Raw genomic sequence first — 25,284 nt, 5'->3', positions numbered from 1 at the left:
CATATCTGCCCCTGGGCAGAGGAAGGGGAAAAAGACTGCAGCAGGCAGCCTCTTCCCAGGAACAGAAGCCCTCCCCCGCTTCTGCCAAGTCCTCAGCATGACGCTAGGGCCTTACAAGCGGACTCAGGCACGGTGGGGGCCCGTCTCAAGAATTTCAGCGCGCAGTGGGCTCACTCGCAAGTGGACCCCTGGATCCTGCAGGTAGTATCTCAGGGGTACAAATTGGAATTCGAGACGTCTCCCCCTCGCCGGTTCCTGAAGTCTGCTTTACCAACGTCTCCCTCCGACAGGGAGGCGGTATTGGAAGCCATTCACAAGCTGTATTCCCAGCAGGTGATAATCAAGGTACCCCTCCTACAACAGGGAAAGGGGTATTATTCCACGCTGTTTGTGGTACCGAAGCCGGACGGCTCGGTGAGACCTATTTTAAATCTGAAATCCTTGAACACTTACATACAAAGGTTCAAATTCAAGATGGAGTCACTCAGAGCAGTGATAGCGAACCTGGAAGAAGGGGACTATATGGTGTCTCTGGACATCAAGGATGCTTACCTCCATGTCCCAATTTGCCCTTCTCACCAAGGGTACCTCAGGTTTGTGGTACAGAACTGTCACTATCAGTTTCAGACGCTGCCATTTGGATTGTCCACGGCACCCCGGGTCTTTACCAAGGTAATGGCCGAAATGATGATTCTTCTTCGAAGAAAAGGCGTCTTAATTATCCCTTACTTGGACGATCTCCTGATAAGGGCAAGGTCCAGGGAACAGTTAGAGGTCGGAGTAGCACTATCTCAAGTAGTACTACGACAGCACGGGTGGATTCTAAATATTCCAAAATCGCAGCTGATTCCGACGACACGTCTGCTGTTCCTAGGGATGATTCTGGACACAGTCCAGAAAAAGGTGTTTCTCCCGGAGGAGAAAGCCAGGGAGTTATCCGAGCTAGTCAGGAACCTCCTAAAACCAGGCCAAGTGTCGGTGCATCAATGCACAAGAGTCCTGGGAAAAATGGTGGCTTCTTACGAAGCGATTCCATTCGGCAGATTCCACGCAAGAACTTTTCAGTGGGATCTGCTGGACAAATGGTCCGGATCGCATCTTCAGATGCATCAGCGGATAACCCTGTCTCCAAGGACAAGGGTGTCTCTCCTGTGGTGGTTGCAGAGAGCTCATCTTCTAGAGGGCCGCAGATTCGGCATTCAGGACTGGGTCCTGGTGACCACGGATGCCAGCCTGAGAGGCTGGGGAGCAGTCACACAGGGAAGAAATTTCCAGGGCTTGTGGTCAAGCATGGAAACGTCATTTCACATAAATATCCTGGAACTAAGGGCCATTTACAATGCCCTAAGTCAAGCAAGGCCTCTGCTTCAGGGTCAGCCGGTGTTGATCCAGTCGGACAACATCACGGCAGTCGCCCACGTAAACAGACAGGGCGGCACAAGAAGCAGGAGGGCAATGGCAGAAGTTGCAAGGATTCTTCGCTGGGCGGAAAATCATGTGATAGCACTGTCAGCAGTGTTTATTCCGGGAGTGGACAACTGGGAAGCAGACTTCCTCAGCAGACACGACCTCCACCCGGGGGAGTGGAGACTTCACCCAGAAGTCTTCCACATGATTGTGAACCGTTGGGAAAAACCAAAGGTGGACATGATGGCGTCCCGCCTCAACAAAAAACTAGACAGATATTGCGCCAGGTCAAGGGACCCTCAGGCAATAGCTGTGGACGCTCTGGTAACACCGTGGGTGTACCAGTCAGTGTATGTGTTCCCTCCTCTGCCTCTCATACCCAAGGTACTGAGAATCATAAGAAGGAGAGGAGTAAGGACTATACTCGTGGCTCCGGATTGGCCAAGAAGGACTTGGTACCCGGAACTTCAAGAGATGCTCACGGAGGACCCGTGGCCTCTACCTCTAAGAAAGGACCTGCTCCAGCAGGGACCCTGTCTGTTCCAAGACTTACCGCGGCTGCGTTTGACGGCATGGCGGTTGAACGCCGGATCCTGAAGGAAAAAGGCATTCCGGATGAAGTCATCCCTACCCTGATCAAAGCCAGGAAGGATGTAACCGTGCAACATTATCACCGTATTTGGCGTAAATATGTTGCGTGGTGTGAGGCCAGGAAGGCCCCTACAGAGGAATTTCAACTGGGTCGTTTCCTGCATTTCCTGCAAACAGGACTGTCTATGGGCCTAAAATTAGGGTCCATTAAGGTTCAAATTTCGGCCCTGTCGATTTTCTTCCAGAAAGAACTAGCTTCAGTTCCTGAAGTTCAGACGTTTGTCAAGGGGGTACTGCATATACAGCCTCCTTTTGTGCCTCCAGTGGCACCTTGGGATCTCAATGTAGTTTTGGGGTTCCTAAAATCACATTGGTTTGAACCACTCACCACTGTGGACTTAAAATATCTCACATGGAAAGTGGTAATGCTGTTAGCCCTGGCTTCAGCCAGGCGTGTCTCAGAATTGGCGGCTTTATCCTATAAAAGCCCTTACCTAATTTTTCATACGGACAGGGCAGAATTGAGGACTCGTCCTCAATTTCTCCCTAAGGTGGTTTCAGCGTTTCACTTAAACCAGCCTATTGTGGTACCTGCGGCTACTAGGGACTTGGAGGACTCCAAGTTGCTGGACGTAGTCAGGGCCCTGAAAATATATGTTTCCAGGACGGCTGGAGTCAGAAAATCTGACTCGCTGTTTATCCTGTATGCACCCAACAAGCTGGGTGCTCCTGCTTCTAAGCAGACTATTGCTCGTTGGATTTGTAGTACAATTCAGCTTGCACATTCTGTGGCAGGCCTGCCACAGCCAAAATCTGTAAAAGCCCATTCCACAAGGAAAGTGGGCTCATCTTGGGCGGCTGCCCGAGGGGTCTCGGCTTTACAACTTTGCCGAGCAGCTACTTGGTCAGGGGCAAACACGTTTGCTAAATTCTACAAATTTGATACCCTGGCTGAGGAGGACCTGGAGTTCTCTCATTCGGTGCTGCAGAGTCATCCGCACTCTCCCGCCCGTTTGGGAGCTTTGGTATAATCCCCATGGTCCTTTCGGAGTTCCCAGCATCCACTAGGACGTCAGAGAAAATAAGAATTTACTTACCGATAATTCTATTTCTCATAGTCCGTAGTGGATGCTGGGCGCCCATCCCAAGTGCGGATTGTCTGCAATACTTGTACATAGTTATTGTTACAAAAATCGGGTTATTATTGTTGTGAGCCATCTTTTCAGAGGCTCCTCTGTTATCATGCTGTTAACTGGGTTCAGATCACAAGTTGTACGGTGTGATTGGTGTGGCTGGTATGAGTCTTACCCGGGATTCAAAATCCTTCCTTATTGTGTACGCTCGTCCGAGCACAGTATCCTAACTGAGGCTTGGAGGAGGGTCATAGGGGGAGGAGCCAGTGCACACCAGGTAGTCCTAAAGCTTTTACTTTTGTGCCCAGTCTCCTGCGGAGCCGCTATTCCCCATAGTCCTTTCGGAGTTCCCAGCATCCACTACGGACTATGAGAAATAGAATTATCGGTAAGTAAATTCTTATTTAATCATTCTTCCAAATCATTTGAGAGATGATTTAATTCATTGTGACTCTCCAAATGACTTGTGGGCAAATCATTTATTTAATGCCCCCTGTACTCACTGGAAATGGAAATAAAGTTCTGTGGTTGACTTGTGAAGAAGCTTCCTATCGTCAGTAAAGCACTTTAGACTTCATGGTCAGAGCATGATATATACATGCCTTGACCAATGTATTTTTTTAATTCCTTATTTGCCTTGTTCATATGGTTTCTTCATTGGTGGCCAGTTGTGGTCTTATCATGTGTTTTATAAGGTACATCTGAATAGGTACTAAGCACCTTATTGTAATCAATCATTATCATGTGTGCTTCTGTGACTTCTTGTCTTTAATTTTTATATAAGTGGGGACAGAACTACCTGCAACCAGAAGGTATGTACTAGAGAAGAGTGGGCTGATCATGTGAACATCACTTACCTATTTGCTGCTGTGATAGTGCAAGTGTAGATAAGGCTGCATCTGTCAGTGGTAATATCATGCTATGAAGAGGGGACTGGAGGTAAACACTACACTGTCTCCAAGTAACAAATTAGGAGACAGTGGAGAAAACAGGGTCTAAAAACCAGAGTATTGTTGTGAGGACCCATCAAACTGGCACAGGAAGATTTCTGTATCAAGTGCTGAAACAAACTTCATACATGCAGTTTATATTTGTGTTTTCTTGAAAAGTTTACTGCTGGGAGCTTAACTATTTCCTATTATCTTTAATTGTATTATATTGCTGCTCAGTGAAAAAAAAAATATTCCCATGTAGACCAACTCCTCAGCCTCTGTTAAACTTATATTGTATGTTAAACTTAAATACTATTTGTTAGCAGACCAAGTAACTCCAGAACTCCTGCTACTGTAGCTCATTAGTCCATCTCTCTAAAGGTAATAAATATCATTCATGAAAATGCTGTTAACTCAGAAGGTGTCATGATGCACCTGTTTTTGGGGATTTGCAGCCAAGAATGTTACATTTTATGGTAGGAGAAGTAGAAGGAATAGGGTACTTCTTACTGAGTGTAGACCAATGGACACTTGTGCATCCAGAAGAGATTTTATTTTAGAACATAATTATTAAAGAATTGGAGAAATGAGATTCAATATGCGAAGAAAGCGCCTTTTAGGATAGTACTTCTCTGTATAGAAGAGGGCATCACAAAATTTTAATTTTACAGGAACTTGGAGATGATGGAAACCAGGTGGAGACCTTTGTGGTCCTCTGGATGCCTTTAACACCTTCTAAACACACTTTATATGGTAAAGAGCATTTCTAGGCAGCCAATGTAAAAGCAAGCACATTTCACAAAAAATATACATTTACTAAAGACAGACCTGATGGCCCCTTATGCTTATCATTAACTTAAGTCATAAATGAAAACTAAACCAAACTGTATTTTAGCAGAAAAACAGAAATTGAAATGAATGATAATGACTATGAATTAATGTGTTCTCTCTTTCCTTCATGTCTAATTCCAGTTCTGGCCTGCAATCTTTCAACAGCAGACCAGACTAATATGGCACAACACAATAAGTTGTGCCACAATGTTATTGCATCACAAATGACCCATTACGTGTATGTATGCATGCTGTGATAAATCTATCTTCATGGGTTCAATTTCCATATTAATAGAAATGCTTGCATCCAACGTCAAAGGTCAGAAACTAAGATGCATTGTCCTAAATACTAACTACATCATTATGCCATTAAAATTCATTACCATAATGTATTTAAAAATGCAGTGATATTGCAAATTATCTTATGTCCTGGTTTCTGTTAAGTAGGTTCACTGTTCACACTTAAGGGGGGAACTCACGGGAGAGATGTGTGCTGAGCGATCTTAACACAGACCGCTCAGCACACATCTCTCACCCCGCTCAGCACAGCGCGATGTGCTGAGCGAGGGGGAAAGCCGACAGGGGGCCGCTCACTTCACACAACGGTGAAGTGAGCGACCCGCTAGATTGAGCCTGCATGCAGCTCAATCTAGCATCGGCGATAGCGATGCGCGGGGCCGCGCATCTCTATCGCTGGAGGGCATACACACGGCAGATCCGTGCTTAAAATCTAAGCAATCTAGCAAGATTGCTTAGATTTTAAGCACGGATCTCTCCGTGTGTACCCCCCTTTAGGGCAGTATTCAATTGAAGTTGGAACTGCCGTCTAGTCGGAAAGACGGCAGTTTCTGACTTTTTTAGGTCGAATCATGACTCGACCTATTCAATGGGGCTGCCGTTTTTCCGACTTGTCGGCAATTCCAACTTGTCGGAAAACACGTGGATCAGCGGATTAGCCGCAGAACCACATGTTTTGTTGGATTTGCGGCCAAATCTGACAGATTTAAGCCCTGTTTTCGACAATGTCAATCCGACTTTAAAAAAAGGCGGATTGACAGTGTTGAAAATGGGCAAAACCAGTCTGATTTGCCTGCAAATTGAATACCACATTGTCGGATCCTCTCTGTCGGAGAGAATCCGACATGCATTGAATAGACCCCTTAACATTAATACACTAACAATTTATTTTATAGTTGTATCTTTAATATAAGTATGGTTATATCTAGTTAGTTACTTTTTTCCTTATTTACAGTATACAGTATATTGAAATACTTTATTGATGTGCTGTGTATATTTGATGTGACCCACTTTAAAACTTTTGCTATGTTGTGACCTTCAGAAATGAAATTGTGTTCTTTTAAGGATAATGATCTATGGTAACTTAATTTTATAGCACAAACACCAGAAGAAAAAATGCATAAAAAAACAGGGAGAAAACTTTATTTGTGAAAAGAACAAAATAACATAAAGCAAAAATAATCATACAAACATAATCTATTTACAAAAATAAAACACAGAATCACCACTAATGGTGAAAATAAATACAGCAGATCAAAATGGTATATACACTGGTACCAAAAGAAATATATTATTTAAACTGACAAAACCATTGAATATTCCCTTTCAGTTGTATTGTTACGTCATTATATTCAGTCAGCCATTAAAATGTGTTTTTTTTAATGCTGAATGACATAAAAATAAATATTTTTAGCTTCAAATTTTATTTGTTTACACATTAATATTTACACAAAATCAAAACTCTATCTTAAATTAAACCCAAAATTCAAGTGTGTCCAATATGAAACAAGGTCAAAATTATGAATTATAACATGAGCAAAGCATTCTGCCAAATTTAAATGTTTTGCAGTCTTTGGAGATTTTATTTTATATTACAATCATAAAAAACAAAATCAAAATATTCCATAAAAACAAGAATTTTGTTCTAAAATGTACTTTTAGATTCTAAAATGTAGCAAGTTTTTAGTTTGAGCCAGAAATGGAAAAAAAAAGTAAATTAATTTGCTAAAAAAATAGAATTATTGGCTAATTGCTCATATCATCTTCTAGTTTTCAGATATGTCAATGAATGAATTACCAAAACAGAAGACATTTTAAGACTTGTTTGTCTTCTATAACTGAAGTTCTGACAATTTGTCCATACATACAGAATATTTTTCAATGTTAACAGTAGCGTCTTAATAAAAAATACTTGTATTTTAGGTTTAATTTCCCTCTAACTCCTTAGTTTATAAGCATGTTAATGTTACTGACATAGCTGACCATAATGGAATTTTGATATATTTGGATCTCAAAACCCAGATGTATTTCAACATGGCAGCTTCTGCCAATGCATGTATAAATACGTAAAAAATGTAAATATGTCATGAGGCATTTTTCTCTGCAGAAAATAAATTATGCCTATAAAAAGTAACACCTACTCATAAATGAGGCATACTGCATATTTCTTTTATAAAAAAAATAAAATAAAAATAAAGCAAACACAAATTGTAGTTTGTGCAAGCTTCTGCATTACGTAAAAGAAAAAATAAGAAAAAAATGGTCAGATGCCATCTTAAGACACACAGCTATATGGAAAACATGATATCAAATAGAAACATCTGATTTGCTTGCATGACATTCTTTAGCTGATTTTGTTAAATTATCAAAGATAATAGAAAATTAAGCCATCAACTTCGATGGCTATCACTTTAAATATAACAATACTTCAAACTACTCATATCACATAAGTGGGGTGTTCACCCTGCATCTTAAAGGTCACATCTGACCTACAACAAATATTTTGTGAGCTAAACCCAGGGCCAGTTTACCGCTGTGAGCACCAGAGACAAAACAATTTCGTAAGTCGTGCCCAAAGGCGCCTAGAGGGGGGGGGGGGGGAGGCGGGTACTAATTACCAGGGCCCTTGCTTGTTGGAAGGGCCTGAGCCAGCTGCTAAGGAGGCACTGCAAATACAATAGTTTCTAATTTGTTTGATGAGGTTTGGCCACACATCACCGGATTTGGCCATACCCCCAGTACCCGGGCCCGTGGCTGCTCTTGGTTGCCCTGATAGTGTCCCCTCTGGTCATTCCAACTGCTTCTTACCCTAGCAGACAAGAGGTGGGGTCAGCATCTTCTGCTGCCCTTAGTCTGGGAGTGTGACTTAGGGCTGTGAGACTAGTGGTGTTGCTAACTATACACAAGAGATTAGATTATGGCCATGAAATACAGTATCATGATTACTGAGCAAATTCAGCCAAAAATGGCTTCCTTCTATTGTGTATGTGATAGTGATGGCTATACCTTAAGTACAAATAGATGGCAAAACCATGTGGAAAAGATGCTTCTTTGGCAAAACACACCTAAAATGCCTACTACAGGCTGGTCAATGATAGCAGCTATAAGACTCATTAGAGTGAGGATATGTTACTACTCACATTCCAAACTCGAAACATATAAAAAAAATTGTTAAAAAAAAAAATGTTAAAGAGATGGTACAGAATGAGTACTGGTGGGAAAGAACCGAAAGATAATTCAAAGAACAAGAGATAACGAGATAATATTGGTAATAAATAGTGTAAATGTAATAATCTGGTTTATTAATATCATTTAGCGAGCTAAACATCTGCCATAGCTCTGTACAATTGGGGAAATTAATCGGAGTGGCATTCTCATAAAAACATAAGAAGAGAGGTCCCCAGTCACAAGATTTTACACACTAGTAACTACAAGGATAAAGTAATATTACAATATTTTGGCCTGTGTCGCAAATATTTTTAAAGGAGGGGTTTCCAGTGTAAAAAAAACAATTTAAATGTGTAAACGAAAAACGGTCATCGTAAAAATAACTAATCATGTGGGATGTGATCATTGTGAGAAGAGTATATCCAACATGGGGGCATTCATATTAGGAGAAACGTCTGGTAGTTCAACATTCTGAAGTTCTCATCTTTTAGAAAATAACCTGTACTACCTGCTGTCAAAAGAGATTTAGGGTAGAATGTAATAGCCTGTGAGAAGCAGGCTGTGCGGGATACCATGTGAGTCTGCTGGATTTTTAAAGCAGCAATAATTTACAAATCCAGGCACAGCCTCCTTCTCCCAGGCTATTACATTTTACACTTGATCTCCAAAGACTGCTGAAAATACCCAAATGAATGTTAAGGGTCCCATACACTAGAGCGACCACATGTCGGAGGTGATCGCAGGCGATCAACCCAGCAGCCTCCCGGGGGGCTGGATCGGCCAAGATACATCGTATGCTGCCCTTCTGCATACGATATATCTTGGGCGATCCTGGGAGATCCCAGCCATGCCCCCAGGTCGGACCTGATTGAATGTGCAGCACATTCAATCTGGAGGATCCTATCCGATGCTCACGGGAACGCGCATCGGATCGGAAACACCTAAAAAATGCCCGATTTCATCCAATATATCGGGCCGAATGCCTGAAATCGGCTGAAATCAGGCATTATCGCTCTAGTGTATGGGGCCCTTTAGAATGAGTATTGGAGGACGCGGGGGGGCGTCCATTCTTGTACACAGATTGTGTCCTTGGGTTTAATGTCATCTCCTTACAGAATGTGAGAATGCTGCAAGCTGATCTTTTAATGTGAAATGAATTTAACTACACATAGATATATGGAGATGGCATTAGTGTTGTGTCCACTGAATTCATAGATGAAAACAAAAGTCATGCCTACAACAGTAATAAAGTGCACCTATCCCCTATACACAGAGTGTACTGTAGGTATGCTGAATCATTAGTACCAGCCGCCTATATAGGGGTAACTACCAATTAGATTGTGGCTATCTTTTTGATAAATCACAGCTAAAATCTGATTAGTTGCTATGGTAAACACCTTTATTCTTCCTTTTTAGAAGTTATGATAAATCTACATCTTGGTCCCTAGAAACCAATGACATAATTCGAGCACATCAAGGGGTATAATTACTTAAGAACATTTTTCATTGATTTTTATAAATTTCAAAACTATGAAAGTCGACCTAATTTGACGTTGTGTTTCAGGGGCTGAAACATATTTATTAATAGACAATTGTTGTAGATTAATTTAGAAATTTTAGTAAATGTGTGTTTTAGCCCCTGAAACTCAACATTGGTTTAGATAGATTTTCATTGTTTTGGAATCGATTAAAAATAAATAATAATAATAATAATAATAATAATAATGACTACTACTACTATTACTACTACAGGTTGAGTAGCCCTTATCCAAAATGCTTGGTACCAGAAGTATTTTGGATATCGGATTTTTCCGTATTTTGGAATAATTGCAAACCATAATGAGATATCATGGCGATAGGACTCAAGTCTAAGCACAGAATGCATTTATGTTTTATATACACCTTATACACACAGCTTGAAGGTAATTTTAGCCAATATTTTTAATAACTTTGTGTATTAAACAAAGTTTGTGTACACTGAGCCATCAGAAAACAAATGTTTCACTATCTCACTCTCACTCAAAAAATTCTGTATTTTGGAATATTCCATATTTTGGAATATTTGAATATGGGATACTCAACCTGTACTACTACTAATCTATGAAAATCAACCTTTTGTAAATATACTCCTTATCCTCAGTGATGCTATTGGTCCATAGAGTAACTATAGATGGTATTTGTAAATATTGGTTCAGACCATAAAATAGGTGCCTCTCCAATGTGTAGGTAACCAGGGTACCATAAAGGAGAACAATTATCAGTATACAGGTTTTACAGCTTGTCTGAACTTAAATGTATCTCCTTAGCTGATTACATTTATCCTTGTCATCATTATGACGCCTCCAGAGTATTTGCATATATATATATTGAAGAGCTTTTTTAATATGATCATTAGACTTGGTGACCTAGAACAACGCAGTGACGCAATGGTTAGCACTGCTAACTCAGAAAGTTGGTACGATGGCTCATTTCTGACCAAGCACGATATGTGTGGAGTTTGTATGTCCTCCTAATTGCATGAGTTTACTCCGTTTGCTCCAGTTTATCCCTACAGTCCAAAGACAGACTGTTAGCTTAATTGGTTTTTGATAAAAGTAACCCCAGTGTGTATTCATGTGGTACATGATATATAGTGTAAACTCCGTAGGGTAGGGACTGATATGAACAAATTAATTATTCTCTGTAAACTGCTGTGTAATATGTACTGTAGGTGCTAGATAAATAATATGATAAATACATGCTACTGTACCTTTAAGTAAAAGCCATGTACTTGAAAAAGGCCATTATTTATGTAACAAAAAAATACAGAAAAATAGAATATTCCTGCCCATAATAAGCAGCATTTGCACTAGTGTACACAATAAAACATGTGCTAAAACACAACAGCATAATATACGCTCATATAGCGCCTGAGTAGGGAAGGAAGCACCTATTGACATCAGCAGGTTGCTTCTCAATCAGCCAATCAAAAGTGGTTCCCTAACCCGTCAGAACCAGTATGGGTGCAGCAGGATGCAGGAAACCCTGTGGTTCTATTAACTGAGATGATGAGGGAGGAGGTGGAGGAGTTACCGTAGAATTTTATGCCTGGGTACAGTTCTATTATGTTTGGAAGATGTTTTTCATGAAATTATAGCAAAGGAGAGATGCTTTCTTCATATTATATTGTTCTGTAATGCCATGCAAGCGTTCTACCATGTTTTCTTGGCAACTTGACCATTGGATAACATTGCTCTGTGTTGTTGTTGTTTTTTAATTACATGAGCAGAGCAAACAATATGGCAACTTCCACTTCTCAATAAATGTACATATGCAGAGAGCTCAGGTTCCCTGTGCAAAATAACAACATATTCATTAAGCATGTATAGAAAAATATAGTGAGTAAGCCCTGCCTATACACAGTTTCTATTACTTATGGCTTACATTTCTCAGAGAGGAAAATCAGCCACTTAAGCCCAGAAACATATGACACAGACAGTTCCTATGGCTGGCTTACAAGTAACCCCAGTGCCTGTATAGTAACAATTGCTGGCAGGCAGCATGCATCCAAGCTGTTGCAGCTCAGCCATACAACACATTTCAAATGTTTGGCTTTAAATGGCTGACTGTGCAACTATAAACACTTAATATAGGTTGGTTACAGAAAAGATCAAGGCTGTGAGGATAGCCACAGACTGCTCTGGGATCCAGCAGCAGAGGAGGCCTTGACCCAAAGGAAAAAACAAATGTTCCTATAAGGTACAAATGGCATATAGCTCCATAACAAATGTATTCAGGTATAACGAAGATAAAATTACTGTTTACAGAATTCAGGCCAGGCTTCCCTGATCTGCCACAATGTCCGGGAGAATCCTGAACTTAGGGCCAACTTACTGACTCTCTTTCTCCTGTCTGGGAGAAACCTGCTGATGAGATGCAGCTGATCACTGAGGGCGTGGGGCTGAGCACAACGCATCATTAGGTCCTGTCCCCTCTGTGCCATATTGATTGAATTGCGGGGATCGGGATTCTCAAAGGTTCATCATATTGGCCATACAATTCCCCCTGGTATGTATTAGGAAGGATAGACAAATTACGTATAAATCTATTTTTTATTTTATTTTATGGTGTAGTGTGCCTTGTATATATGAGTGCACAGGGTGGCAGAATGTGTGTTCACACACTCATTGGGTGGTTCCAACCCATCTGCACTGATTGCAAGCAGAAGGATCAGCAGACACCACTCTAAGCAGTGTACTTTGAGGTGGGGCTGTGCAGCAGTGACATAGGTGGGCACTCCAATCCAGCACCACCACGTCATTGGCTGGACCCCAGGAAGAGCAGCCACAAGTGTGGAGCAGAGCAGCAGCAGTGCCCAACAGAGTTCACAGTGTACCAGCGGAGAAAACAGGAGTTAGCAGTGTCCTAGTGTGGAGACTTCAGAGTGCCCGGCAGGGAAGAAGATCAAGGAACAGCGCAGGGAAGCCCTGGCCAAGATGAGCAGAAATCAGGAAATGGACATCCCATACCAAGACCCTGATAATGCCTGTGCATATTACTCTATTACCATATAGACACCTTTCTTATAATTTTCTTGTTTCCTCAGAGTATTCAGTAGCACTGCTAATGCAATATTTTTCAGATTTTTAAACCATGTGAATTTCATGTAAAGCCTGTATGAAAATTATGTGATAAAAAATGACTGCCCAAAACGAACAAAATGTATTTATGGAATAACTAGCAATAGACTATCTTATGCAGAAAGATGAACTTTTTAGTGCTAAGTTTACTAAGATAATATACTTTGATAAAAATATAAATGTTTCTGTCTCATGCGGGTGCTATTCTTCTTCCGAGACCTTCTGAGACCACCAACCCAACCCTGCTCTCTGCACCGTACAAACAACCCAGCACCCACTGGGGTCTATTCAATTGATGTGGAAAATTCCAACTTATTGGAAAAACAGCAAATTTTGACATTTTTAGGTCGAATCTTGATTCGACCTATTAATTTGTCATCCTGTTTTTCTGACTTGTCGGAATTTTTGACTTGTCGGATAACACGTGGATAGGCGGATTAGCCACGGATGCACGGATTTCTGTCGAATTTTCGGACAAATCCAACAGGTTTTTGGTCCGTTTTCGACAATGTAAATCCGACTGGATTGACATTGTCAAAAACGGACAAAACCTGTTGGATTTGGCCTCAAATTGAATACTGACCTGTCTGATCCTTTCCATCGGAAAGGATCCGACATCAGTTGAATAAACCCATAAGACTGAAGTATATGCATAGATATCTTAGTGAATTTAGCCCTGCTGTATCCTTCAAACGCACACTTTACAATAGATATGCACATTCAAGTCTTTCTTACATTTTCAGGAAATAGTCATTTAAAAAAAAAATATTTAAAACTGATTATTCCAAGTATTCAAGTAGATAATTAGCCATAACTTATAATGTGAACTAAATGTATGCAAAGATCCGCTAATTTTGAGCTATGCATATTTGCAAATAAAAATTAATGTTTTCTCTATTACTTTGTTTTTGAAGAAACATAGTTTAAAAGCATTTTAAAAAGTCTATTTAAACAGAGAAATTGCATCGTTTTTTTGTCAGTCAGTCTCAAAGGATAACCTTAATAACAAATCCTGGTCCTAAGTCTTTGCCTATTACCTGTTGCATAAAAGCTGCTTTCTGATTAGATTCAGGATGTGTCTGAGATTCATCCTCACTATCTGGCGGTTCTTCTTTCACCTTCACAGACCCTAGGTGGTCAGTTCTGACATCAGTAGTGCTGGGACTTCTTATGATCCCAGTGGAGGAAACCTTCTGGTCTTTCATCAGGTAATCTCCGTGAAATTCTTCTTCGGCTTCCTCCAAATGACTTCCAGGCTGACGGAGTTGTTCAATTGATTTGGAAAGCATCTTTAAAAGATACAAAATATATTAAGAGCACTGAAGACATTCATCATTTGTTCAAAATGACACCTCTGGTCACCATGTTATCTGCTTGCTGGTAAGTTGGTCACACAGATCTGGAAATTTGGTTAACCAATTTGGTTCTTTTCAACAATACTATAAAATCTTGTCGATGATCTGTGTCCAAATTGGCCACAAAATGTGGTGAACCAGCAAGCAGGTGCAAGGTGCAACTCTACTATTCAGTAGGCTATGCCCATATGATGACTGGTGCAGGTTTATAGCAATGTTAGCAATTATATGAAATGAACCAATGGGAAGATGTTGCAAACCTTCTAATGAGACCAACTGGAGGTATTGCCAAGGCAACCAGTCAGATTCTTGCTATCATTTTTTAGAATGTACTAGCTCAATGATAGCTAGAACCTCATTGGTTGCTAAGAGCAATGCCTCCATTTGTCTTCTTTAGAAGCTTTGATACATCTCCCAGAAACTGCAACTCAAATGAACAAACAAGGGCCCAGATTTATCAAGCCTTGGAGAGTCGATAAATTGTGCAGTGATAAAGTACCAACCAATTAGCTCCTAACTGTCATTTTTCAAACACAGACTGTAACATGACAGGAGCTGGTTGGTTGGTTGGTACTTTATCACCATGTAATTTTCTCCAAGGCTTGATAAATCTGGGCATAGGTCTTTGCAGGAGCAGGAGTGTACAAAATAACCAAAGTATACAATATTTCTGGGTACTTCACCAAAGTTAGGAAAGTAATACAGAATTATGGATTAACATTTAAGTTATGCATTTCCAGATGTAATAGAATAATAGGTTCAAAGTACTAAAGAGTTTGGAAGCTACTGAAAGAAAGTGGGTAAGATTTACTAAGCAGAAATTAAGCAAAATAACATGTTTTATGTGCCATTTGTAAACTGTGAGATTTACACAAATCAAAACTACACATAAAACCCGCATTTAATTAATTTAAAATTGCCATATCTACAACCAGAAAACAGCTTTTTATACTTGGGAGGTATACAAACCATCCCATGTGGTAAGTGGCAGTTTGCCAAACCTCATGGGAAACTGCTGCTTTTAATAAACAAAAAAAACAAAAAAACATTTTCAAGACATGTCTGAGATCGTGCGTCTAACTCGCAACTGCGGCTGTGAGTGTGCACAGGCTCTGGACATAGGCACAGAAGTAAAAAATCACTCAACTGTGCCCAACTTCGGCACTTCGCCCTACTCAAACCTGTCCCCTGATGTCTAATAGTTTGCAAGCCATAACGAAATCTCTATATTATTAAATGTTTCCCTGTAAGTACATCTGTTAAATATTATATGGTCTTACGATACATATCATGGGCATGAAAAAAGGGCCAGTTCTTTCCCATACAATTTTAAATAAAATAAAATAACTGAAATGACCACTAGACTATTCCTTGTGAACAGTGGAGCAGTGTTAATTTTGTTGATGAAAATTTTGAGCAAAAGTTTTAATCAATGACAGTTTATTTCATGACTAAATTAGACTAAAATGAAAAGTGACTAAATCTAGACTGAAACAAAGCAACAAAAAAAAGAAAAAAGCAACTTGTCAAAATAATTGTGATGATTGCTGAAAGACAGGATAAAAGAACTATGGGAGAGGCTCAGAATCCATACTCTGCCTCTTGACAAAGCCTCCCTGTGTGCGGAGAAATGCGTTGAGGAAACGGAGAAAGGGACCCCTGGAACTACCACTGTGCATAGAAGAAGTATACTGATTGTTTCCAACGGGGCATTCATTTGGCTCCCTTCACTACCATCACACCGCTGGCATTATCGTATTCAGATTAACAGCGCTGCACAGCGGCTTTTCTGCACTGATGTACCCGCCGCGTACCCATCAGCAGCTGTGTGCAGTAACTCCCTGCAGCTGGTACATAGAAGCCATGCACAGTGACCATCTGCACCGCTCCATTTGTGGTCGGCCAAGTGAACGGACGAACCCTGCAGCTCCTGCATATGTAGCTCATATTGCCCACTGCTCAGCACCATATTCCGGTGAGCTGTGTGATACTGATTCTTGGCACTTCACATTTCATCCATTACTGTGAGCCAAATTCAACACCACTGGCACTCTGCTATTGTGATCATATAGCCGGAGGACATATATACCCTTCTATTACGGGCTACATATTTGGATCAAGGTGTCAGAGACTGACTGAACTTTTTCTGAGAGTCTCCACCCAATTCCATCAACAGCGGTAATTATAATGATTATATATATCAATTGCTCATAGCACTTTGGGACTTCCAGGGAATCCCTATAGTCATGCAACCTGTACACCTGTAGAGCTGTCACACACTTTTGCTATTCAGCTCATTTGAGATTCAAATGTTTTAAAAAAAAATCATTGTTGTTATTATATTATATGATATTATATGATATTAAATATTGTGTTTTTACTGAGGTTGTCTCTGTAGTTTTGAGCACCTACCTGGTATCAATTTATATATTAGTGGCTATTTTGAGGAGGTTGGCTGCCCCCTCACCAGGTGGCTGCTGATCCACAGGTGTCAATCTACACTGCTCAGCACGGCGCCAACAAACCTTTTAGTTTTTTCTGGCTTTGTCAAAATAAACCCTAGAAGTAGGGTTTTACATTTTTACAAAACATTTATGTATTCTAGATATTTGCAAAAAATAAATATGACCTGCTGCGAAGGAAACACGATTGTGTATTGCACTTACTTGTTCTAACAAACATAAGGCATTAATTAGTATATGATATATAACAGTACTACGGTAAGTCAGACTTAGTATGTAACACATTCTCAGCCTACTGAGCCTCGATTACTAAACACATAGTTAAAGGTATGTAAACTTCTCAATAAAATTTTAGAGAAATGTTATATTCAGCAAAATCCATTACAGTAGCATATCATCATACTGTAAAAGCTATGACTAAAACACTGACTAAAATGAAAACGGAGATCCACTGACTAAATCTTGACTAAAACGAAGGGGGGAAAAAAAGGATACAATATGACTTTAAACCAACTACAATTTTAAGTAAGTGACTAAGACTAAAAGTAAATTGAAAATTCTTGTCAAAAGTAGCACCGCTTGTGAGCAGATCGGGAGGGCACTTGGGCATGATGATGTAACTGGGTCTATCTCTACCCAAGTATTGCTCTGATGCCAGGCTAAGCACTGTTCTGCCCCTGGCTGGGCATAAGGAAACAGTTAACGCATAACACAACAATCTTTGGGACCTGTAACAAAAATATCTTTTAATAGGAAGCAGCAATGCCAAAGGTTATCTCTTCCTTTCTCCTACAGACTTTGAAGTTATCACAGTTCAGAACAGACGGAGCTTAAGTGTGGCTTGTGTATGAACTAGGTTTTTCTTTTGCCATCTGAAATTGAGTGGACTTTATTGATGACAACATGTAAAAAAATTAAATTATATCATATATATAGTTAAATAATTATTTGAATAAATGTTGTGTTTTATGTAGCCGGCTGCCTCAGATTACAGATAAATACTGGCATGTACAGTGCTATACTGTATATGTCGCTTATCAAAATGATTCTATGAAAGCATTGCAAAGTCTATTGGCCGTTAACCAAATGATGAACATTCTTCAGCTGTTGAAATTTGTTATATAAGAGTTTTTTATGCTGCAAGTTCTAAACAGTTTTAACAATGCTTTAAATATCAAGCTCCAGTTTTAAAAATGTTTTTATTTTCTGTAAGAAAAAAGCTTGATGCAAAAAATTGCATATTCAATGCTACTCTTAAAATGTACAGTTCAGCTGTAATGAAGTCCGAATTCTGCGGCCATGCAGGTGTAGGATGCTGACCAAACTCGTACATTTTTTTGTTAAAGGGGGCAATCATGTACAAGGCTAAACTATGCCTTGTAAATGACTGCTCCTTTAAAAAAAACATCCGCAGACTTCGTTACATACCGGCCAAGCAGTACATGATCTGGGTGAACTCGGACAAATTCTAACCTAGAAGCATTTTTCCACACCATTGATAGCTGTGAGGGCTATTCAGGCCTGATCGCTGTTGTGCGAATTCACAAGCCGGACGATTATTGATCGTCTGTGCATGCGTACGTCAGCTTCGGCCCCAATCAGCCTGATTCTATCTCACAGTAGTAGTAGGTCCTGGGATATGCTTAGACTGCACAAATCATTAGATGGTGGGTGAGTTGCGAATGGTTTTGCAGCTGACCAGCGATCGCCGAGATTTTCGCAAGTCGTATGCAGACTTGCACAGGGTGGGTTTTCACTCTGTCTGGGCAGCTGCTATCTGATCGCAGACCTCTGCAAATTCACAGAGGAGCGATCAGGTCTGAATAAAACTGAATCCAAACACCCTCTTTAACTACCGACCCATCTCTCTCCTTCCTTTTGCCTCCAAGATCCTTGAGCGTATTGTCTATAACCGCCTCACTGCCTTTCTTTCCTCCCACTCACTGCTTGACCCATTCCAGTCTGGTTTCCGTTCTCTGCACTCCACTGAAACTGCCCTCACAAAAGTCTGCAATGACCTCCATGCAGCTGAATCTAAGGGCCACTACTCTCTGCTTATTCTTCTTGACCTCTCTGCTGCTTTTGACACTGTGGACCACCCTCTCCTTCTGCAAATCCTTCGCTCTCTTGGTCTAAAATCTAAATTGCAGTGCAAAAATACAGCAACCAGTATTTACCCTGCACAGAAACAATATAACCCACCCAAATCTAACACTCTCTGCACGTTACATCTGCCCCCCCCCCCTTCAACCTGCAGTGCACATGGTTTTTCCCATTAGAGAAAGATTTTGCTTTTGCGATCAGGTCTGCATTAGGCCCTTACATAATAAACTGCCAGCTGCACGCTGTGCGGAAATTCCGGCGTGACTGCCTGTATTTTAAAAGCGCCAATCATTTAAAAGGCAAAACCAACCTGGTGTTGTCTTTTAAATGATTGCCACTTTATAAATATGGGTAGACTTGCCAGTATTTCTGTACAGCGTACAGGCATTACATAAGGGTCCTCCTAGTGAAGTGCTCCTAGGTTTCCCGTAAAGTAAAGAGATAAAATGTGATTTTCCTGGATGGGATAATTATACGAGGGAAAGTGTGGTAGCGGGTGCATTAACAGAAGTGTTGGAGGGTGCACATCTTTTACTGCCATCACTGTAGTCATGAGGTTTAGGTCTCAGGCCTATACTTATATTGCGATATACTGTGCACCTTTCAATAGTATTTCTGTGGGGAAAGCGTATTCCTAGGCGCACTATGACCAATGTAACAAAAACATTAAACCAGAAGTGACACCGCCCCAATATTTCCTTGCTCTCGTGATTCATTTTGACACAAAGACAAAACAAAAGAAAACACTAAAACATTTTTGTCAAAAACCTCCTAAAGTCACTGCAGTCTGATCTTATGATGTGAAAACCTTCCTCCTGCAAAACTGGGTACAACTGCTTTTACCGGCGGTCGGGATTCCGGCGGTCAGGATACTGACGCCGGAATTCCGACCACTTACAATGCCGGCAAACAGGGGCTATTTACATTTGTGGGTGTCCACGACACCCATTGAGTTGGAAAAGAACCTGTGGCAAGCGCAGTGAGCCTGCTGCGTGGCAAGTGCAGCAAACCCACAAGGGGCTCCGTTGCGCTTGCCCCCTCCCCGCCGGAATTCTGGCGGCCGGGATACCGTGGTTGGGATGCTGACCTCCGGGATCATGACCGCCGGCATTACAGCCCCAACCCGTTTTCATGCATTCTCCATCCATGAAAACCTGCTAAATTGCTCCTATGTGTTTCCTAGGTGTTTTTATGCCTTTTCATGAGGCTTTGATGAGGTGATCATGACTCTCGGCTCATCCTGCTGCTGTGCTGATGTAAAAACATAACAGCTGGGACATCATCAGCCTGTAACAATGTTTGCCTGACCAATGCAGCTACAGACATTTATTTTTCATTAATAGGATTCTTTTTAGTCATAATTGTAACAAGTAAGTAAAGTTTGGTAGAAAAATGATCAGTAGACTACAATAAAAAGTCAGCGATTCCCAGGACAGAAGTAAATTCAGTCTGACAAGTATCTGCCTTCCTACAAGAATAGAACAGGTCAGATATCCAAACATTAATATTTAAAAAGTCAGGCAAAGTATTTCCACCCACACTCAGATGGAATGTCACAATCTGCATTCCAAGCGCAATCTCCAAGGTGTTTTAACTAGTGATGAGCGGATTCGGTTTTACTCGGTTTTACTCGGTTCTCAAAACGGCATCTTATTGGCTCACGGATGTCACGTGTTTTGGATAGCCAATAAGATGCCGTTTTGAGAACCGAGTAAAACCGAGTAAAACCGAGTAAAACCGAACCTCGCTCATCACTAGTTTTAACATAATGTGGATCTGAGATGTATGTGTATGGGATAATGCACTGCCTATGAAGAATAGCATTTGCACAGATATTAATTACAGGAGTTTATACCTATATATTAACATAACTTCTGTATCATTATTAGGTATTACAGCTGATTAAGAAACTTTTAAATATTTTAGTACTAGACGCCATAGTCTCAACCCCAAGCCGTGTGATGGTCAGGAGAAGATACAATACATGCCAAGAACCAATAAGATGATATTCATTAGCGTGTCTCACATTATCACTGGCAGCAGGGAAACTGTTCAGCACTGTGTTCTGCAAACGGATCAGCTGGAGACTTGTGTGTAAAGCCACTAAACATGTACTGTATCTTATCAGAGCAATGCTGGATTTTCAGGTGCCCTCTAGTGGCCAAGCTTTACCTACTCTAATTACAGTTCTTTTTACAGCCAACCCATTCTACGATGCAGAAATACTGGAGGTATTTTTTGTGTAGTTTTCTTAGGGACAATCAACAAAATGACAAACCAGCACATTTGGTTGCATAAAGTTACAAAGTAAACTTTCTAGGTAATATGTTGCCGGAGGTATAATTGCAATAGATAATATATATATATATACAGGTTGAGTATCCCATATCCAAATATTCCGAAATACGGAATATTCCGAAATACGGACTTATTTGAGTGAGAGTGAGATAGTGAAACCTTTGATTTTTGATGGCTCAATGTACACAAACTTTGTTTAATACACAAAGTTATTAATAATATTGTACTAAATGACCTTCAGGCTGTGTATGTAAGGTGTATATGAAACATAAATGAATTGTGTGACTGTACACACACTTTGTTTAATGCACAAAGTTATAAAAAATATTGGCTAAAATTACCTTCAGGCTGTGTGTATAATGTGTATATGTAACATAAATGCATTCTGTGCTTAGATTTAGGTCCCATCACCATGATATCTCATTATTCCAAAATACGGAAAAATCCGATATCCAAAATACCTCTGGTCCCAAGCATTTTGGATAAGGGATACTCAACCTGTATATATATATATATATATATATATATATATATATAAAACCATACAGTATAATGGACATAATTTATTTTGGTCAATCCAATTAGGTGCGGCTTGTTTGAGCGTAGTGCATGAAATAGTGGGGTGACCTTCCTGGATCTCCCAAATATGACAATTTTGTTTGCAGAATCACACAACACAGAAGGCTGTATGTGGGCATAAGGAAAGAGCTGGAGGTATGTAAACTGTGTTAAATGGCTGATTTGTGCATATTTTTTTTAAAGAAGTGACAAATTATAAAGAAGGACAAATATGCTTTTGGGGCATTTTGAGGTAACTAAAAAGATGTAAAAAAATATATATAAAAAGCAATTACAGGTTGAGTATCCCTTTTCCAAAATGCTTGGGACCAGAGGTATTTTGGATATCGGATTTTTCCGTATTTTGGAATAATTGTATCCCATAATGAGATATCAATGTGATGGAACCTAAATCTAAGCACAGAATGCATTTATGTTTCATATACACCTTATACACACAGCCTGAAGGTCATTTTAGCCAATATTTTTTACAACTTTGTGCATTAAACAAAGTGTGTCTACATTCACACAATTCATTTATGTTTCATATACACCTTATACACACAGCCTGAAGGTCATTTAATACAATATTTTTAATAACTTTTAGTATTAAACAAAGTTTGTGTACATTGAGCCATCAAAAACAAAGATTTCACTATCTCACTCTCACTCAAAAAAGTCCGTATTTCGGAATATTCCGTATTTCGGAATATTTGGATATGGGATACTCAACCTGTATTAAAAAAAAAAAATTGTAAATAGTCTAACAGAATTTTTGGTGCATAAAGCAGCAACATAGTTGATTTTGGGGTAGTTTAAGACTATTGTTTTTGTTAAACCCCAAAAATGACATGTAATTATTGCACTAATTAAGCTAATTGGAAACTTCCAATTGCCGAATTACTCATCAGGAGGGGTGTACAAGGTTATCTGTCTGGTGTCCTGACATTCTAAACTTAAAACAAGGAATTTCCCTACCATCTCTCACCATCAGTAAGGAGCAAATGGAAAAATGCAAGTTTACTCTCACTGGTTCAATACAAAATGCTAACTGTACTGCAGTAAAATGCAATGTGGGTTCGCAGAGATAACGGCAACTTGCATCTCATACTTAACTGGATCCACTCCATTATCTGCAGTTAGAGATGCCTTAAACTTAAAGCCACAGCTACACACTGAGTGTACCAGCATAAATATGACGTTCCGTTCTGGTTACTTGTGTACAACTGGCTTTATGTAATTCTGTAGGTGAGAGAATGAGGCTCCAGCACATTTGCATTGCATTACATAAGTCCATATACACATGTGTATGATGACTGAACCTGCTCACTTTGTTCATCTGGATTTGCTGCTGATATTGTTTCTGCTTCTCCAGGAACTGCTGGTGCTGCTGCTGGATGACGAGCTGAGCCAGGGTGTTCTGGGGAAGGGGCGCAGACTGCGTTCTGTGCAGGGGTCGGTGGCGGGGCAGCTTGTGAGCCACCCTCCCGGCTGGTGAAACTCTATCTTTAGGCGCTAGAGGGGACTGAAGTAGAGGAGTGCCACCTGCAGGATGGGTGGAAAAGAACAATCATGACTATATATTTCAGAACTATATAGGATACATCCATGATTACAGAGTGCTGCGTAAGATGCTGATGATGCTATATAAACATAGGATAAAGCATCATTTTGACATTGTAAGAAATTTGCTTGCGTGTATCATTTACCATTGGTATAACACTGATCAGATCCTGCTAGCACAGCAGCAGCAGAATATCACAGTTCACCAGTGATGTGTAATACAGTGGAGTTTTGCAAATAAATAATAATAATTATAGTAGTAGTATTATTGCTATTATTATTATTAATAATAATAACAATAATAAAACAACATAATAACAGAGGCACCATCAATGGGTTTAGTTCTCAATGACATTATTCATCACACTGAACATAAATATATATATATATTTTTACACATCACTGTAAAATAAAGGTGGAATGTGATGCAATAGTGGTGAAAGCTGCTTATATTACTAAGGGAACACTTACAATCAGTTGCAACAACCTTTTCCACTTCTGCCCAGTCCATACCTCATCTAGCTAATAGAGGGTTCATCTGCCATTATCTGTGACTCTGCGAGCCAGACTCTTCTGCTTGTGGGACAGAGCACAGGAGGGCTCATTGCATCCAGTCCACTTCTACATACAATGGAACGCATCCATCCTGCGCAATTGAATTGCACTGGATATATTGGGGTCTCAGGCACTGTCAGCTTCATTGGAGCCTCCATATAACTATGGGCACGATTCAATGTTGGACGCAAACGTAGATGGATTTGCAGTTCCCGATTATCGATCTACTGCGCATGTGTCAAAGAAGCACGGCGCGTGCGCAACGGTATTTTAAGCATGAAATAACGAAAATGTGCCATTCACTGTTTCAGACATAAGTGATTGACAGGAAGCGTCCGTTTGTGGTTAGTAATTTGCCATTTACTGGGGGTGGCTAGAAAAACGGAGGAGTGTCTGGTGAAAATGGAGGAGTGTCAGGAGTGTTTTATGGGAGTGCCAGAAGCCATAACAGAGGTCTATGGAGACGCAGTCTACAGGCAGGGTCAGAGCTATGAAGCATTGGGTGAGTCCCTTGATGGTCCCGATACTTGGCGCATTGAAATAGCAAAATATGCAACACTGAGTCTACAGACACAGTTCGGGAATGGGGGTTTTAAACGGCAGCTCAGGGAATGGTTATCTGAGTGCAGCAGTGCAATTCCATCGGCTATTGCGCTCAACCTTGAATCAGCCCAATGAGTTGTTTGGCCAGAAGCTGTAAGTAACAGCGAGGGCCCAGGGGAGGATAAGAAGTGTACATTCACTTTAAGGTGAAAATTATTTGTAGTCCCCGGACCTGTTTTCATCCAAACACCCAGATAGGACAAAGCGTGATAGTGGTACGGAAGCAGCTATTGCATCAGTCATGGTATTGGTGTATGTATAATGGGTGCAGGGTGTGCAGAGAAGAAATCTCTGTGGAAAACGTTGCGGAGCAATTTTCCTGGAGATGTGCACATGCGTGATATAGAACTCACAGGCAAAATGGCACAGGCACAATTCCCCAATAGATGCTGTATGCACATGTGCAATAGACCCTGGCACAGTGCCAGAGCTTACATTCCACATGCATATGTACAAGGGGGGCCAACTGGAGGCTGCACACAGGCTAATCTTGGAGAGAGATAAAGTAGAGAAGTTGCCCATTCCAACCAATCAGGTTCCAACTGTCATTTTACAGGCTGTGCTGGAAAATATCAGTTAGAATCTGACTGTCTACTAGCAACTTCTCCACATCATCCCTCTCTCCAAGATTTGATAAATCCCCCACCCCCCACCCCTTGGGTGTTGTTACTAACTGTTCTCTACCATCTGAGGTGCATATATTCGCCTCATGCAGAGCCGTATGTGTCTTATGGTGCCCCAACGCCATTTGGGTATGCTTGGTTTTCTAGTAGTCGCTTTTATCAGCACTTCCTGCTACCGTATAATAG

At 40.5% G+C, this 25,284-nt stretch overlaps 1 protein-coding gene across 4 annotated transcripts in view; it reads right to left on the bottom strand.

Annotated features, from left to right (window-relative positions):
• Positions 1-25,284, bottom strand: part of HDAC9 (histone deacetylase 9) — a 1,168,275-nt gene that overhangs the window by 101,206 nt on the left and 1,041,785 nt on the right. For all 4 annotated transcript variants that reach the window (XM_063921745.1, XM_063921748.1, XM_063921746.1 and 1 more), the window contains 2 exons: positions 23,085-23,299; positions 14,016-14,267 (listed from right to left, as the gene is read on the bottom strand). In XM_063921745.1, the coding sequence (XP_063777815.1) occupies positions 14,016-14,267; positions 23,085-23,299 (467 nt within the window). The remainder of the gene's footprint in view (positions 1-14,015; positions 14,268-23,084; positions 23,300-25,284) is intronic.

Source organism: Pseudophryne corroboree, chromosome 5 (assembly GCF_028390025.1).
Source record: "Pseudophryne corroboree isolate aPseCor3 chromosome 5, aPseCor3.hap2, whole genome shotgun sequence".
Taxonomy (NCBI): Eukaryota; Metazoa; Chordata; class Amphibia; order Anura; family Myobatrachidae; genus Pseudophryne; species Pseudophryne corroboree.
Note: the sequence above shows the minus strand (reverse complement) of the source record. Positions and strands in the feature narration are given on the sequence as shown.